At 38.7% G+C, this 18485-nt stretch overlaps 2 protein-coding genes across 2 annotated transcripts in view; both read right to left on the reverse strand.

The window, feature by feature from the left end:
- LOC113426383 (protocadherin alpha-5-like) overlaps positions 1 to 16244 on the reverse strand; it is a 239202-nt gene extending 222958 nt beyond the window's left edge. The window contains exon 1 of the mRNA XM_087961009.1: positions 13724 to 16244. Within this exon, the coding sequence (XP_087817135.1) occupies positions 13724 to 16081 (2358 nt within the window). The 5' untranslated portion in view covers positions 16082 to 16244. The remainder of the gene's footprint in view (positions 1 to 13723) is intronic.
- LOC148131373 (protocadherin alpha-5-like) lies at positions 966 to 5387 on the reverse strand. Its single transcript, XM_087961010.1, has one exon. It carries the CDS (start codon positions 5198 to 5200, stop codon positions 2816 to 2818), a length of 2385 nt encoding a protein of 794 aa, XP_087817136.1. The 5' UTR covers positions 5201 to 5387; the 3' UTR covers positions 966 to 2815.
- Positions 16245 to 18485: the final 2241 nt, after the last annotated feature.

Consider the following 18485-nt stretch of genomic DNA (forward strand, 5'->3'; position numbering starts at 1 on the left):
CTTGACATCACTCATGTCAAGGGGCACTTCTCTCGCCTGGCCTCTCACTCTGACAGTGGGGATGCTGCAACAGTCATAAGTATGAAAAATGGTCATAGATCACTTTTTAAGTGCCATTGTAACTTTGAATGGTCACTAAATTAACTGTTGTAAGTCAAGGATTACCTGTACAAAAATACAAAAAGTTTCCTTGCTTGCAAAAAGCTGCCCTAAATACCAATCATTAGATTAAAAATACTTTTAAGCTGGAGTTACAAATCAGGCAGAGTGCCAGAGCACCTTGAGGAATTAAAATAGTTAAAATGCAGTGATAACTATCAAGCAGCCAACTCTTGCTCATAAAGTGAAACCCTTTAGCAGAGAGGTCATTTAAGCTCTCCAGAAAAAGCACACACAGGAAAAGCAATCCTTAGATCCATTTGCACCACTTAAAAATACTAGCTGGTCTCACTCACCTCACAAGATATTGGAAGGAAATCACCCAGATTTAAGGAAAGGTCACATGCCCCCCAAAAGGCAGGAAAAAAATAAGTGCCAAGCTTTCATCCTGCCTCCTGGAAGTATACCCCAAAAGGACACTGCCAGATAGTATTAAAACAGTGAAGGAAGACCCCCTCTCCAAATAAAAAAGAAACCATGAGGCAAGAAAAAATTCAAACACAATACAAATAATTAAATCACAACAGTAGCTGTTGCTCGTTGAAGCTGAATTGGAAAAAATATCCCATCAATAAACACAGGATTAAACCTCACCAAGCACAGAATTAAGTTTCACCAAAAACCAGTTTTAGACCAAAACTCAGAAAGGGTATGTAAACTCACATTTGAATGTCAATCCTTCTAGCTAGCCAAGAAGTCTTGCTGAATCTCATTCATCTTGGTTCCCTGTCACTAAAGCTTTGCTTCATTATTCAATTATTTCTTCAAAGTGCTGATTGTCCAGGGAAGTATTTCCTCCCAACAGTAGTGTAAAAATCTTAAAACAACCCTTCCCCTGTAAGAAAGCCAAGCCTCACAAGCTCTAGAGACAGGAAGTCTAGGCTGTCTGCCAAGAATGTAATAAGGGTGGGAAAACGGAGATTGCTTCTAACTACTGGTTCTCCAAACTGCTTAGAAAGTGAACAAGGGGTTCTATAGAACCGGACAGAACCGGAAGAATCACACACCTGCTGGGGGGGGGCTTTATTTTTGTTTATTGGGCACACTGTTTGAGCAGCTTGCTGTTTGTGTTATGGACTAATGAGCCTTTGCCTGGGAATTAATCTAGGCTTGCTCGTGGATGGCTTCAATTGGGACAGTTATAAAGCTGGGTAAAGAGAAGAGCTGGGAGAAGACAAATAAAACCCTCCATAAACCACACTGATGTATGAGTGTGAGTTGGGCAGCACAACATGAAATTTAACTCTGGTGCCTTCCATTTCCCTTGATCGTTTGTGACATGTTCCTACACCTTGATTGGAGTCGACCTACAGTAAATTGATTGGACATGATTTGGAAAGGCATACATCTCTCTATAGAAGGCTCACAGCTGATAATGCACACTGTAGCAGAACAAAAGCCATGAGATCAAAAAAAATCTGCTGAAAGGGCTCAGACAAAGGATTATGGCACGGTACAGATCTAGGGTAGGCTACAATAAAATTTCTGCTGCACTGAAGGTTCCTAAGAACACAGTGGCCTCCATAATTCTCAAATGGAAGAAATTTAGCACAACCAGGACTCTTCCGAGAGCTGATCGCCCGGTCAAACTGAGCAATCGGGCAAAAGAGCCTTAGTAAGAGAGATGACCAGGAAGCTGATGGTTACTGTGACTGAGTTCCAAAGATCTTGTGTGGAGATGGAACAGATTTCCAAAAGGACACCATCACTGCAGCCCTCCACCAATCTGGGCTTTAGGGCAGAGTGGCTAGACGGAAGTCTCTCCTTAGTGCAAAACACATGAAAGCCCACTTGGAGTTTGCAAAAAAGCACCTGAAGGACCCTCAAACTGTGAGGAACAAGATCCTCTGGTCTGTTGAAACCAAGATTGAACTGTTTGGCCTCAATTCTAAACATTATTTCTGAAGGAACCCAAGCACCGCTCATCACCTGCCCAATACCATCCCAACAGTGAAGCATGGTGGGGACAGCATCATTCTGTGGGCTGTTTTTCAGCCACAGGGTCTGGCAGACTGCTCAGGGTTGAGGAAAAGCGGAATGGAACAAAGTATAGGGATGTCCTCAATGAAAACCTGTTGCACAGGACTCAGGACTTCAGACTGGGCTGAAGGTTCACTTCCTAATGATCCGAAGCACACAGCCATGACAACACAGGAGTCACTTAGAGTGTCCCAGCCAGAGCCCAGACTTGAACCCTATTGAACATCTTGGAGAGACCTTAAAATAGCTGTCCACCGATGGTCACCATCCAACCTGACTGAGCTTGTGAAGATTTGCAAGGAAGAATGGCAGAAATCCCCCAATCCAGGTGTGCAAAGCTTGTCGCATCATACTCAGAAAGACTCTAGGCTGTAATTGCTGCCAAGGGTGCTTCAACAAAGTACGGAGTGAAGGGTCTGAATACTTATGCCAATGTAATATTTCAGGGTTTTTTTCTTTTTAATCATTTCAGTCATTTCTAAAATTCATTTTGAGGTACTGACCATAGATTAATGAGGGGTAAAAAATGAATTTCAACAACTGTAGAATCTGGCTGCAGCATAACAAAATTGACAAAAGTGAAAGGGATCTGAATATTTTCTTAACGTACTGTAGAAAGATAGATATCAGGACTGATCCTAAAGGGATACAACAGAAATACAATTTTGAATGACTATCAAAAACTCCAAAACCACAAACTCACCTCTTTAGCTGAATCTGGGGGCACATCCACCCCATTGATAAGTTCCCCATTATCTGCAAAGACAGGAATGTTGGGACTGAAAATCATAAGGTCACTCTTGGCACCAGCCTCTGTGCTCACACCTGCCAGGATGTGGCTGTGGCGATTGGAATAGGACCAGCTGCCCACTTCACTGGCACACACCAGGGTGGCCATGCCAGGGCCATAAACCATGGATTCCTTTGCCTTGCAGTGGCATCGCAGGGCCACGTAGATGAGAGTGGCCAGCAAGAAGAGGCTGGAAACAGAGCAGATGGCAATGATCAGATAGATGTTGATCGAGTCCACCAGGGGCATGAAGCTCTCACTTGACCTTTGAAGATTAACATCCCTTTTGATTGTCTGACCACTTGTCATAAGTGACATACTCAAGGTGGCTGTGGCTGACAGTTGAGGCTTCCCATGATCCTTTACAAGAACCAGCACACTCTGGATTTTGCTTCCTTCTGACTCATCCAGAGGATATTTGGTACTCACCTCACCACTATACTGCCCTACAGTCCAAGGACCATGGCTTTCTTCAAGCAGTTCATAGCTTAGCCACGCATTGTATCCAGAATCTGCATCCAAGGCATGAATCTTGCCTACAATATGCCCAGGCATCACGGGGACCGTTAGGAGAATCAGGTGCTCTTTTGATGATCCTGACACAACAGGTGCATTGTCATTCTCATCCATCACAAAGACTTGAACAGTCGTGTTGCCACACAAGGAGGGCATTCCGGCATCCTTGGCTCTCACCTGGAACTCCAGCAGTTTCAACTCCTCATAGTCCAAGGACTGCAAAGCATAGAGCTTTCCACTCTCCGAATGTACAGAGATGTAGCTTGACAATGGCCAGAGATTCTCATCTATCCAGTAAGTGATCAGGGCATTCTCAGCTATGTCTGGGTCCGAGGCAGATATTGTGAAGATGTGAGCACCAGGGGGATTGTTCTCCTTCACAAAGACTGTGTAGGAGGGCTGTGGGAAAGCCGGAGCATTGTCATTTATGTCACTGATAGGCACTAAGAGGGTGAGACTGGAAGACAGTGGTGGAACACCTTGATCTTCCACTGTCACAACCATCCTGTATTCAGCCACCTGCTCCCTGTCCAAAAGTGCTCCAACAATCAAGGAGTAATAGTTCTTGAAGGTAGACTCTATTTTGAAAGGCAGCTCAGAGGGCTGTAGGACACAGGTTACTTGTCCATTGATTCCAGAATCCTTGTCAGCAGCACTGATGATGGCTACCACAGTTCCTGGAGTAGAATCCTCTGGCAATGGCACAGAGAGAGAATTCACAAATATTTCTGGAATATTATCATTCACATCCAATACATCAACAAAAACATCACAATGTCCTGATAATGGAGAACTGCCTTTATCTTCTGCAACAATTTGAAGTTCATAGCAATTAATATCTTCATAGTCCAATTTTCCAATCACTCTGATTTCCCCAGTGTCAGAATTTATACTAAAGAGCTTTGTGACACGTAAAGGTACCTTATTACTAAAAAAATAAGTGATTTCCATATTAATCCCTTCATCTAAGTCAGTAGCATTCAGAGTAATAACTAATGACCCACTAGCTGTATTTTCTAGCAACTTTACCCTATAAACAGATTGGTTAAAGACAGGAGGGTTGTCATTCACATCCAGCACTTTGATGACTAGCTGAACAGTTCCTGTGAGTTTTGGTTCACCCGCATCAGTGGCTGTCAATACTAAATGATGCACAGGATTCTCCTCTCTGTCAAGTGGCACCTTCAGTACAAGAACTACAGATTTGCTATCATCTTCATTATTTCCTGAATCAAGACTAAAATGGTTGTTTGCGCTCAGCTTGTAAGTTAACAAAGCATTAGTACCAACATCTGCATCAGAGGCTCTCTCTAAGGCAAATCGTATCCCAGAAGTTATCAATTCTGCTATGCTCAGTATCTGTTCCCTGACAGAGAAGACAGGAGCATTGTCATTAATGTCTTTTATTTCAACCTCCACATGGAAGAACCTCAGAGGTTTCTCCACAATCATATCCAGAGAAAGGACACAGTCTGCATTCTTGGCACACAGCTCCTCCCGGTCTATCAGGGAATTTACAAACAAGATCCCATTCTGCAGGTTTACCTCAAAATAGTCCTTCTCTCCTTTGGACAACATCCGGAACATCCGAGGCACCAGCTCTCTCACTTCCAACTCCAGATCCTGGGCAATGCGGCCCACAAAGGTGCCATGTTGGGATTCCTCCAGCACAGAATAATGGAGCTGGCCGCTCCCCATTTTCCAGGCGGTGTGGAGCAGAAACAGCTGCAGCAGCCCCTTCAGCCAGGTAGGCATTGCAGACACAGGCACAACACCAGCAAGCTCTTCTCTTTTTCTCTAAATATCTTGACTTAAAGGTGACAGGAGCAGAGCCCACCTACCTCAGCCATGATGGTAATGCGTTCATAGGTTGAATCTTGGCTTGTTGAGCTTTCTGTTGGTCGATATTTCCCTTGTGGGTCTGGCTAGCAGGAATGTCGGTCCGTTTAAGTGAGGGGCTCTGTATTTTCAATTTCACTTACAGGGTTTTCTTAGGAAACAGCGACCCCTTGTGACTGAAGTTCAAAATGGAGCAGCAGTCTCCTTTTGCAATCATGACAATTTTCAAATAAACTTTTAGTATTTATTGTATGCGTATCTGGATATATGTTTCCATAGACTGCTTAGAGTTAATTCATATATTTCTGTATTACTCTGACTGTCAGTATCATTTTTTCCCCTAATCATTGAATCAGCCCTAAGAACTGTAATAGCTAAGTTTCAGCATGATGTTTCTATACTGATACAAAACATTAAGAAGTATCTAATGGAAGAAAAAATTGACAAGGTGATTGGCTATCTTAAATCAGAATCTAAGCACCATGGGAAAATTGGCTGAGGAGATAAAAGCAACAGGAACCCTGGGAAAAAGAGGCTACATCTTATTTTTGTTAAGGCACAACAGAGAGAAAAGTGAGTGATATCTTACATATAGTAGATATTTGATTTCCACATATTTGGAGATTTACTAGGCCAGAGATTGTGGGAAGAAATCCTCAGGTCAAAGGGTGCAGGATATTTATAAACTTCTCAAAATTAAGATTTTGTTGATAGAATTGCATATTATTCCCATGAGAAGAAAAAAATGTAATGTAGAAAAATATTGTGTATATATAGAAAGCTTTGAACTGAAATAAGAGCTGAAGGAACATGTGTAGAAAATAGAATGTTGGCATTATCATCAAGTAGGTGTGTTAGCAAGTAGCCAAGTCTGTAAAAAGAAAATCAGACTAAAATTTTAAAAGGATCTTAGATTCCAAGGAAAACTAAGAGCAACAAAAATCAATTTTGGTCTACATCAGTAATACATAAAAGAAAAGGGAGGATCTGCTGTTATAACAGGATGGTAAAACAGCAACTAGTGAGAGGGAGAGCTCAGAGCTCAAATAAATGAATGTAGAATAATTGCTATAAGGATTAAGTGACAACCTAAGAAAAATAAAGAGAAATTTATTGAGCATCTAGCAATCACAAACAAGTTTAAGCCTCCAAAAGCAAATTAATTACATGTGATAATCTAGAAGGAGCTTGTGGATGTCATCATGGAGCTCTTTCTGTGATCTTTGAGAAGTCAGAATGATAGATACAGTGGCAGAGACCTGGAGAAAGGCTCATCTTCAAAAAAGAAGAGGACTAGTTAAGTATAGACTGGTCACTTTGACACTGATACTGGGCAAAATTCTAGAATAGATGATTAAGTGAGCATATAGAAAATAATGATTTGGTTTGCAATAGCTAGCCTAAGTTCATCAACAGCAGACCGTTTCAAGCCGTTGTAACCACCTTTTTGTATTCAAGTGACCAGTTTAATTGATCATGGCAATGAGGTGGATACAGTGAATGTTGATTTTACCAATGCATTTGCCAAAGTCTCTTTTGGAATTCTAATAGTTAATATAGCAAAATCCTGTCAAAAAAAGTTGGACTCTGCTAACGCGATCCAACAGATATGTATCAATGGTTCCACATGATGAGTGTAATGCCTCAGGGCTCAATTCTAGATTCCACATTGTTGAACATCTTACAAGTGACTTGGATAAGAAATTAAAAAATATGATTACCTAACTTGCAGATCACACAAACAGTATCAAGAATCAAGAGGACCCTGACAAGCTGGAAAAATGAACAGGGAAAAAAACCCTGCTCAAGCAGGAAACTCTATACTATTTCAGACAAATGGTTGTCTAATCTCTTCTTAAAAGTTTTAGGTTGGTTCTTTTCTTGGTTAGATTCCATCCATTGCTTCTTGGCCTGCCTTCAGATGCTTTGGAGAATAAGTTGACTCCTTTTCTTTGTGGCTGCCCTAAAGATATTGGAACACTGCTATCATATCACCCTAGTCCTTTCTTTTCATTAAAGTAGACATTCTTGCAACCCTTCTTCATGTTTTAGCCTTCAGTTAATTATCTTTGTTGCTCTTCTCTGCACTCTTTCTAGAGTCTCAACATCTTCTTTATATCATGGCAACCAAAACTGGATGCAATACTCCAAGTGTGGTCTTACCAAGGCATTATAAAGTGGTATTAACCAAGTGATCTTGATTCCATGCCTCTATTAATGTAGCCTAGGACTGCATTGGCTTTTTGGCAGCAACAGCACACTGCTGGCTCATATTTAAATGATTGTCCACTAGGACTCCAAGTTCCCTCTTGCAGTTACTATTTTTGAGCCAAATACCGCTTCTTCTATAATTGTGCATTTGTTTCTTCTTGCCAAAATGTAAAATCTTACTATTCTCTACACTGAGTTTCATTTTTTTAAATAGGGCCCACTGTTCAGGTCTGTCAAGATCCTTCTGTATCTTGAGCCTATCTTTTGGAGTATTGTCTATTCCTGCCAGCTTAGTGTCATCTCCAAATTTGATGAGTTCCCCTTCTATCCCCTCATTTAAGTCAGCAGGAAGAAATTTAGAGTTGTTGTGGGGGAAATAGTTATATTATATCTGTTCACCACCTTAAGTTATTTGTAAAAACATGATGTAACTAAATATAAATAAAAAATTATTGTGTCGTTCTATTCTGCCTTGGTCAGATCATATCTAGAACATTGCTTACAGTTCTGGGTAATGAATTTCAGGAATGGAATATACAATTTCAGTTTGTTCCAGACAACAAGTCACATTAGGCTTCAACTACAAGGAAACACAGCAAAAAATGGAACTAAAGTAAAATATAATGAAGACCAAACTAATGACAATAGATACAACAACCAGCCTTAGAACTGACTATAGAGATATTGAAGGATGGATGGCTTCTGCCTTTTAGTACCAACCATCAATAATAAAAGAACAAGCAGTCAAAAAAATAAGCCTTAGACCAGCACTTGATAGGGTAGCCATGAAGCTCTTGGAAAAGATATTCAGATGTGTCCATATCTACAAAGATCAGAATCATGCAAGCCATGATATTCCCTTTGATGCTGTGTGGAAAGGAACATTGGACTCTGAAGAAGCAGGATAGGAAAAGTATTGACACTTTTGAAGTTTTGATGCTACATAAGACTCCTGAGAATATTATGAACATCCAACAAACAAATGGATCACTGAACAAATCAACCCAGAGTTGTCACTTAGCACAAATGACTTGGTTCAAATTATCCTTCAGACACATTGTATGAAAACCTAAAATCTCTGGACAAGATTCTAATGCAGGGTAAGATGGAAGAAAAAGTGAATGGAAGTGACTAAATCAGTGGATAAAGGAAATGTTGTGGATATAGTTTACTTAGACTTCAGTAAGACATTTGACAAAGTAGACCACAGCCTATTTCTTGATAAGATAGAACAATGTGGGATAGAAAGTACCATCACCAGATAGATTTGGAGTTGGCTGACCAATCACACTCGGCATGTAGTCCTTAATGGAACTACATCTTCATGGAAGGAAACATGGAGTGGGCTGTCTCAAGGGCCCAGTGCTCTTCAACAGTTTGAAGATAAACGATTGAGATGAGGAGATGGAATTTGCAGATAATACCAAACTGGGGTGGAGGGGAGAAATGGCCAACATTTGGGAAGAGACTCATAATTTAGAAGCATCTTGAGCAATGACCCCTATTCAACAAGGCACAGTTTAATAGTGAGAATGCAGTCTTAGGCTACATCAACAGTGGGAAAGCATCAAGATCACAAAAAGTGATAGTACTGCTCTACACTGCCATTCTGGGTCATACCAGTTGTAATCACTATACTAAATAAAAATGCTGAGAATCTAGAAAAGTATACAGAGCAATAAAGATGATAGCTAGAGCTAAACCATATGATGAACTGTTGAGGAAACTAAGTATGTCTAAGTATGTATTTCTGAGGTTAAGTGGACTCCAGGAGATGGTGGAGGACAGGAAGGCCTGGAGGAACATTGTCCATGGGGTCGAGATGGATCGGACACAACTTCGCAACTAACAACAAAAGTATGTCTAGCCTAACAAAGAGAAGGATTGAGGAGACATGATAGCTTTCTTCCAGTACTTGAAAGATCGTCACAGGAGGAGCGGGTCAACTTATTCTCCAAGCAACCGAGGGCAGAACAAGAAAGAATGGGTGGAAGCTCATTAAAGAGCGATCTAATCTGGATAAAGAGAACATTCCTGACAGTGAAATAAATTAATCAATGGAACAACTTGCCTCCCAGAATTGTGGGTTCTCCATCACAGGAGGTCTTCCTAAAAAGATTGTAAAAATTGTTTCCGCAAAAATTCAGGAAAAAACACAGCTGGAGGTGTAAATCCTTCTTTACTAGAAGAAATATATAAACAGAGTCAAGATGGTCATATGTATGAACGCTGTAGTGATGAAATCTGATGCTGAAGTGAGGGAAGGAGTGAAACAACTGAGTAGCCTTGAGTCCCTTTTAAGTGCTGAAGGGGGATCTTTCTTAAAAGTATAAAATATTTACCCTAGTAGTTTTGTAGTGCTTTACTCTGACACATCTGTCTATAAACAAGCAACAATAATCATATCATTTCTGATTCCTTGCGCCTAATGGTATCTTTGCATTGTTTATCTAATTTATTTCCAAGGGTCTTTTCTATAAGGTACGTCTCTTTGCTTCATAGACTATGTTTATTAGAGCTTTACTTATAACAATAATACAACCTTCTAGCAAATAATTAACTCTACTATCCTTCAGGTTTGTCTCCATTCTCTATTCTAAAAGGTACAGGAAGACAATTTTTTTTCTGGTCTGCTAATAAAATTGTGGACACTAACACTTATTAGTTCAGCAAATTTTCCTGAAAGTGATCAATCTCAAATTCCATTTTACCTGCAATCAGCTCATTTGTCCTATGTCCAGTTCTTGGCACACTTTAATAAGGATTCATATAAACTTAAAGAGATTCAGATGAAAACAAGGATGAACTTTGTATTATTATTTTTAATTATGCAATTTCCATAATTATATATAAAATTTCGATATCCACAATGGCAGTGTACTGTCTGGGTACAATTTTTTTTAAATACAAATCTTATACACACATTAATTATAATTATAACCATTATTCACTCAATCTATTCACCATAATCTTCACATCCTTATTAAAGAGTTTCCATTATTTACTTAAGCATTTGGTTTTATCATATAATTAATTAATATCAGACTTCATGAATATCACATTTATCACCATTATCCTCCAAATCTAATTAATTATACATTTACTTCATTTTTATTCATTATTTCATTCCTTGATTTTAATTTTCTAACTTCTGCTTCTATTTTCTAACCATTGATAAAATAGTTCCCAAGTTAAAAAGTATACCATGTCCTTCTTATCCTTGATCTCCAAAGTTAATCTATCCATTTCCATATAATCTAATATTTTATTCATTACATTTTCCTCTGTAGGTATATTTTCATTTTTCCAATTTTATGCACAAATTCTCGCTGTTGTTGTCACATGTAAAATTAAATATGTGATTCTTTGGTTATATTTTTCCGGTAAAATTTCCAACAAAAACATTTCTGGTTTTAAGTCTATTTGTTGTTTTGTCATTCCTTCTAGCCACTATTTTATTTTTGCCCAGTATTTTTTTGCCCTCGGGCAAGTCCACCACATGATAATAAGAAGCTGGTATCTGTTTACATTTCCAACATTTGGGAGATACATTTTGAAACATCTTTGCCAGCCTTGCTGGAGGCAAATGCCACCTATAAAACATTTTGTACAAATTATCTTTATAAGCTGTTGACATCGTCAATTTATAATTCCTTTCCCAAAGTTTTTGCCATTTGTCTAATTCTATGGTGTACCCAAAATTTTTAGACCATACAGTCATTGGGGTTTTTTTTAACCTGTTCTTCTTCCATTTTAAAATTCAATAAGTAGATATATATATATATATATATATACATACATACATACATACATACATACATACATACATACATGCATACATACAATATATATATTATTAATTTGTCATCCATCCCCAAAAATATCTGGTCTAGTTCTAAAGGTTCTTTATAGAACCTACATTTCTGCATCTTTCTTGTATCTTGATTGTATTTGGATGAATGGCCACCAGGCCAAATCGATTCCTTGGTTTTCCAGTTCTTGTTTCAATTTTAATTCCCTTTGTTCATTTAGAATATCTTTATATCTTGTAATTCTTCCCAATTCAACAGTTACATTTGGTTGAGCTAATGCTTCCATCGTGTATAGCCAAATCAATATTTTCATATAATGTTTCTCTTTAATTCTTTCCCATACTGAAAATAAAGCATTTCTAATGTTTTTGAAAATAACCATATATTTTATTTTTCCCATACCACATGAATGCATGCCACCCCAATTGTAAATTCATACAAACTACGAGAGAAGAAACTCCCAAGAGAGGTACATGTGAGATTTATCAAGGATGATCATTGATTACAAGTTAATTAAAGCTAATTAAAAGAACTGGAAAGTCTCAAAAAGGGATGATGGAGCAAGAATATAATAGTTAATAATTAAACTGTTATATGTGAAAGAAAACATAAAAGGACCTGTTTCTTATCATTCAGAGTGCAAGACATGGTATACTACATTTCAGATACATGAAAAATGCATCCAAACAAAAGTACTAATTAAATTAGTGAATTTCAAAATTGAAAAGAAAAAAATTCTGAAAAAGAATCATATAAACAAAATAATTTTAAGGAAATGTTAATAATGACCCCAATTTAATTGTTTTAAAAATAAAAACTTCCACAAAATAAATAAATATATAAATATAGACAGCAGTCATGATGATTAATCAGCTAATAGTAAAGCCAAGTAATGGCTCACACATTTGGAGTCCCAGACCTGGGTACATAGTCAAGTTTTTAGAGCTTTGAGTAAAGCTAACAAGACTGGAACCATTGTAATCTCTGAGGAGAGGATATTCCATAAGGCAGAAAAGGCCCATCTTCTAGTTCCTGCCAGTCAGACTCTTTGAATTGAATTCTGCATGTCATTTGCAATGAAGTGGGCAATGAAGAAAACATATACTACTGATTACACTTGCAGTACTGGAATAGCTGCAAAAATGTCCTGTATAAAGAAATACTATTGTATCTCCCACCATCAACACAGAATGTAAGTCAATTACTAGCAATTTTTTTCCCAGTTGGACAGACACTTGCAGAAGGATTTTGACAGACTTTAATACTGGATCCCACCCAACAAAATGAAATTCAGTGGTGAAAAAAGTGAGCTTTTGCACTTAGGCAAGAAAAATCAAATGCATAGGTATAGAATACGTGGTACGTGGCTCAACACAATAACTTGAGAGGGATCTTGCAGTCCTATGGACACCCACTTAAATATGAACTAGCAGGATGCTACAAATGCCAAGAAAACTAATGCAGGCCTAGGTTGTGTTAACAGAGGGATAGTATCAAGATCACATGACCACATTATAATGTCTTGGTAAAACTACACTTAGAATATTGCATCCAATAACTCTTGAGTATCAACAACATATGCAAAACTTTAGAAAATCTAAGAACAAATTTAAGAAAGTCCAAATAATCTTAAATAAACTTAAAATCCATATACACAGCATGAACACTTGTTTGAAAAGAAGAATCAAATTAGGAATCCATTCAACAAGAATAATTTATCAATAAAAATATATATGAAATTATGCTTAATTTAATATGATTTCTAATAATGATATAGTTACCAAATAAAATAACTACATGTAGCAGAAGCAATCTACAGTTAAAACATCTGTTTCTGCTTTGCTTCTTTGCAAATTGTATTTTTAAATTATTAAATCCTTCCAGTTGCTAAGATATTCACGAGTAATGTTCTTTTAAAAGTTTGCAATACATGCATCAGCCATAAATATTCTTCAAAAAACCCATCAGATTGAGAATCCATTCTTTATTCATTAAAGAATAAAATCATCCACAAAGGCAAAATCATTATTCCATTTGTTTAGTAAATAAATCATGAACAAAAACAATAAGTTGCAAAACATAATAAGTACCCAGAGTCACTTTTGATAGAGAGATGCCATATTAAGTAAAATAATGCTAGTAAGTGTATTTATTTTTCTATTATAGAAACAACTTTGATAATTATTAAATAAACTACAAACTTAACATGTACTTCATTAGCTACTTACATTCCAAATTTCTAAGAATTAATGACTTTTAAATTAACTGTATGACACAGAGGTTAATTCCCAAGGCTATCATTTTAAATTTAATATTTCAATGAAACAATATTTTGTATTGAGATTAATCCTAAATTAGAAGCACAGGTATACTGTGTGGATTGAATGTCAAAGACTCCACAATGAGAACAACTCACCTCTTTAGCTGAATCTGGGATCAATTCTGTCCCATTCCTAAGTTCCCCATTATCTGCAAAGACAGGAATGTTGGGACTGAAAATCATAAGGTCACTCTTGGCACCAGCCTCTGCGCTCACACCTGCCAGGATGTGGCTGTGGCGATTAGAATAGGACCAGCTGCCCACTTCACTAGCACAGACCAGGGTGGCCCTGCCGGGACCATAAACCATGGGTTCCGTTGCCTTGCAGTGGCATCTCAGAGCCACATAGATGAGAGTTGCCAGCAAGAAGAGGCTGGAAACAGAGCAGATGGCAATAATCAGATAGACATTGATTGAGTCCACCAGGGGCACAAAGCTCTCCCCTGACTTGGTAAGGTGAATTTCTGTTAGGATGGCCTGGGCATTTTTCACCAGTGACATACTCAGTGTAGCTGTAGATGAGAGTTGAGGCTTTCCATGATCCTTCACCACAATCAACACATTCTGGATTTTGTTTTCTTCTGACTCATCCAGAGGATATTTGGTACTCACCTCACCACTATACTGTCCAACAGACCAAGGCCCACTACTTTCTTCAACTAGTTCATATCTTAGCCATGCATTGTATCCAGAATCTGCATCCAAGGCATGAATCTTGCCTACAATATGCCCAGGCATCATGGGAATGACTAGAAGAATCAGGTCCTCTTCTGATGATCCTGACACAACAGGTGCATTGTCATTCTCGTCCATCACAAAGACTTGAACAGTCGTGTTGCCACACAAGGAGGGCATTCCGGCATCCTTGGCTCTCACCTGGAACTCCAGCAGTTTCAACTCCTCATAGTCCAAGGACTGCAAAGCATAGAGCTTTCCACTCTCCGAATGTACAGAGATGTAGCTTGACAATGGCCAGAGATTCTCATCTATCCAATAGGTGATCAAGGCATTCTCAGCTACATCTGGATCTGTGGCAGACATTGTGAAGATGTGAGCACCAGGGGGATTGTTCTCCTTCACAAAGACTGTGTAGGAGGGCTGTGGGAAAGCTGGAGCATTGTCATTTATATCACTGATAGGAACTAAGAGGGTGAGACTGGAAGACAGTGGTGGAACACCTTGATCTTCCACTGTCACAATCATCTTGTATTCAGCCACCTGCTCTCGATCTAGAGTTGCACCAAGAATCAGGGAGTAGTAATTCTTGAATGTGGACTCAAGTTTGAATGGTACTTCAGTGGGCCATAAAAAACATCTTACCTGTCCATTGGTGCCAGAATCCTTGTCTAAAGCACTGATGATGGCTATGACAGTCCCTGGTGCAGAATCTTCTGGTAATGGCACAGATACAGAATTGACAGATATTTCAGGAATATTGTCATTTATGTCCAATATCTCAATAAGAACTTTACATTGTTTGGACAATGGAGGACTGCCTTTATCTTCTGCAACAATATGAAGTTCATAGAAATTTGTGTCTTCATAATCCAATTTTCCAATCAACTTTATTTCCCCAGTATCAGAATTAATACCAAATGTGTTTTTAAAATATAGAGGTACTTTATTACTAAAAACATAAGAGATTTCCCGATTAATCCCCTCATCTAAGTCGGTAGCATTCAGATTAATAACTAATGACCCACTGACTGTGTTTTCTAGCAACTTTACCCTATAAACAGATTGGTTAAAGACAGGAGGGTTGTCATTCACATCCAGCACATTGATGAGGAGCTGAACAGTTCCTGTGAGTTTTGGTTCACCCGAATCAGTGGCTGTCAGTACTAAATGATGCACAGGGCTCTCCTCTCTGTCAAGTGGAACCTTCAATAGAAGTACTACAGAGTTGGTCTCATCTTCATCACTTTCTGAATCAAGAGCAAAATGGTTGTTTGCACTGAGCGTGTAAGTTAACAGAGCATTAGTACCAATATCTGAATCAGATGCACCTTCTATTAGGAACTGGGTGCCAGATGTTACAAATTCTGCTATGCTCAGGATCTGTTCTCTGGTAGAGAAGATGGGAGCATTGTCATTAATGTCTTTGATTTCAACCTCCACATGGAAGAACCTCAGAGGTTTCTCCACAATCACCTCCAGATGAAGGACACAGTCTGCATTCTTGGCACACAGCTCCTCCCTGTCTATCCAGGAATTTACAAACAAGATCCCATTCTGCAGGTTTACCTCAAAATAGTCCTTCTCTCCTTTGGACAGCATCCGGAACATCCGAGGCACCAGTTCACTCACCTCCAACCCCAGATCCTGAGCGATGCGGCCCACAAAGGAGCCGTGCTGGGATTCCTCCAGCACAGAATAATGGAGCTGGCCACTCCCCATTTTCCAGGCGGCGTGGAGCAGAAGCAGCTGCAGCAGCCCCTTTGGCCAGGTAAGCATTGCAGACACAGGCACAACACCAGCAAGCTCCTCTCTTTTTCTCTAAATATCTTGCCTTAAAGATGTCAGGAGCAGAGACCATCTACCCCAGCCATACTGGCAATGCGTTCATGGGTTGAATCCTGGGTTGTTGAGCTTTCTCTGTCGTTCAATATTTCCCTTGTGGATCTGGCTGGCAGGAATGTCAGTCCCTTTAAGGGAGGGGCTCTGCATTTTCAGTTTCACTTACAGGGTTTCCTTATGAAACAGCGATCTCTTGTGATTATAAATAAAAATGTTTCATTGTAAAAAAAGATTTCTTTTTTCTACACCTACGTGTTATATTAATTTGTTTCCTTTTATATATAGGTACTTTTATTTCTATTCCTTGCAATGAGGTGTGTGATTCTTTGCATCTCATGCTACCCTTCCCTGCACAAAGAAGTGGATGATGTAAAAATAACTGATTAAATCAATGAACATTCCTCCTTCCATTTTTCTCACATTCTCTAGAAGATTTCCCTTACATTCAATTATTACATTTCCCAATGTCCATACTTTCTATTTTTGTCAAAACTGGGTTTAATATTTCCCTTGTTTTTCCACACTATAATCAATATAGAGTTTTGCACAACAGTGGGAAGTTTCCCTTTTATTTAAAAAAAAAGTGTTTCGGTTGCAACATAGGCAATAAATAAAGTTGTAAGATTTCATTAAATGCCATTTTGTTCCAGTGGTTTAATTATCAGACTTTTTTTCCTTGCTTCAAAGTTTTCATGGTCTCGCAGTGAAATGTAGGAATGAAGGAACAGTCTGTTTTCTTTAATGTAATCATTACAGCATCAAAATAATGATGTTGCCAAAAAAGCAGGGTCAAATTAGCATCAACGGAGGGAATACACTGCGAAGGTATCCATATGTGCACATATCTATGAAAGTAAAGGAAAAGAATGGGAACTAGTTAAAAGGAAACTATCCATAAAACTAAAATAAAGGTACTGGAAGACCTGCTGACATAGGGTCTAACAAGCAACATTTGCCTGCCTCCATAATTGAGAAAGCTAACAAGCAGAAGAATGACCAACAAGAGCCTGTAATGACCATTGTCTTGAAAGCACCAATCCAGCTCTCGTCAATCCAGATTGGAATTTTTAAAGTCAGCTCTACCAAGGGGGATGGGGGAGTCAGCACAAGGAGCCTCAGGATCAGGATTAAATAAACTAATGAATCCCATTTCAAAGATTGTTGTGAAGTGCCCATTCATCATTCATATAGAATATGTTTATTGTTGTGCATGTGTACCTCTATACATTTTCTTTTCTTTTTGCTTTTCTTTGTTTTTTTTCATTCCACAATATTTCAGTTTTTATGGTTGCAAGTTCTTCTGAAATTTTATTTTGTTAAACAAAAGCAAAGCATTTCTCATATTTTTAAGTTTTATACATCATGTTCTCTTTTATCCACATACATCACCTGCTTTGCATCAGATGCAGCTATATGAAAGCAATATTTTGAATAATTAATACTGAATATTATTCATTAATATTACTTATTTCTTTTTATTCAGTTTTGATAGCAGCTCATTTATCATGCAAGCCTGGATGACTAGCATGCATTTAAAAGTAACAAAAATTAAAAGTATATGCTGTTTAAAACTGATGTTCTGTGCTCATGTTGACTTGATTTTAGGCTGGTTTTTAAAAACCAATTTGGATTGATAAACCTAGTGACAAGCTTGCAAAGTATTCAATCCTTCCACTGGACAATTCTCGTGGTGCTGTTGTGATGACCCAGGGTGGGATACAAAATAAACACAGTCACAAAAAACAGGTGAAGCCCCTTTTATTCCTTCACTTTGCTTCCAAGCTCCAAATGTCCTTGACTGGAAACAAAAAACTCCCACACAAGCAGTTACAAGAAGGAGGAAATGCCATTTAAATTATAAAAAGTAAAAAAAAAACACCACAAACCAGGCAAGATAAAGGCTTGAAGACGTCCACAGATATCAGAACACATACTGGGAAGAATGCCAAACTCAGAGAGGAACAATAAACTAGAGATATTTCCATGCTTTGTTTCCAGCATTGGCCCGTACACATGTCCGTCCTCTTTTCCAGTTGTCACAGCTGCAGCCCATGAAGAGGATCAAGGCCCTCTCCTCCCCCGTAGACCACGTCTCTCCCTTATCCTCTCCTCTCTGCATACCCTAGGATGGATAGGGGATGGGCCTGGGTCCTCCTCTGACTGCCCAGCCGGCCTGTGCCCTTCCCCAGCCTTCTTCACAACCTCCACAACTTCCACTCCCTGTCAGCTGTTCCTCCTCTCTCAGAGTCCGACTCTACCAAGGGCATGACAGCTGTGTTCCTCTATATACCATAGAAATGTTATATATGTGTACAAATATTTATACATACAAACATATTTT

This window comes from Notechis scutatus, chromosome 3 (genome assembly GCF_049901735.1).
Source record: "Notechis scutatus isolate UNSWTSFEM ecotype Mainland chromosome 3, rNotScu1.2, whole genome shotgun sequence".
NCBI lineage: Eukaryota > Metazoa > Chordata > Lepidosauria > Squamata > Elapidae > Notechis > Notechis scutatus.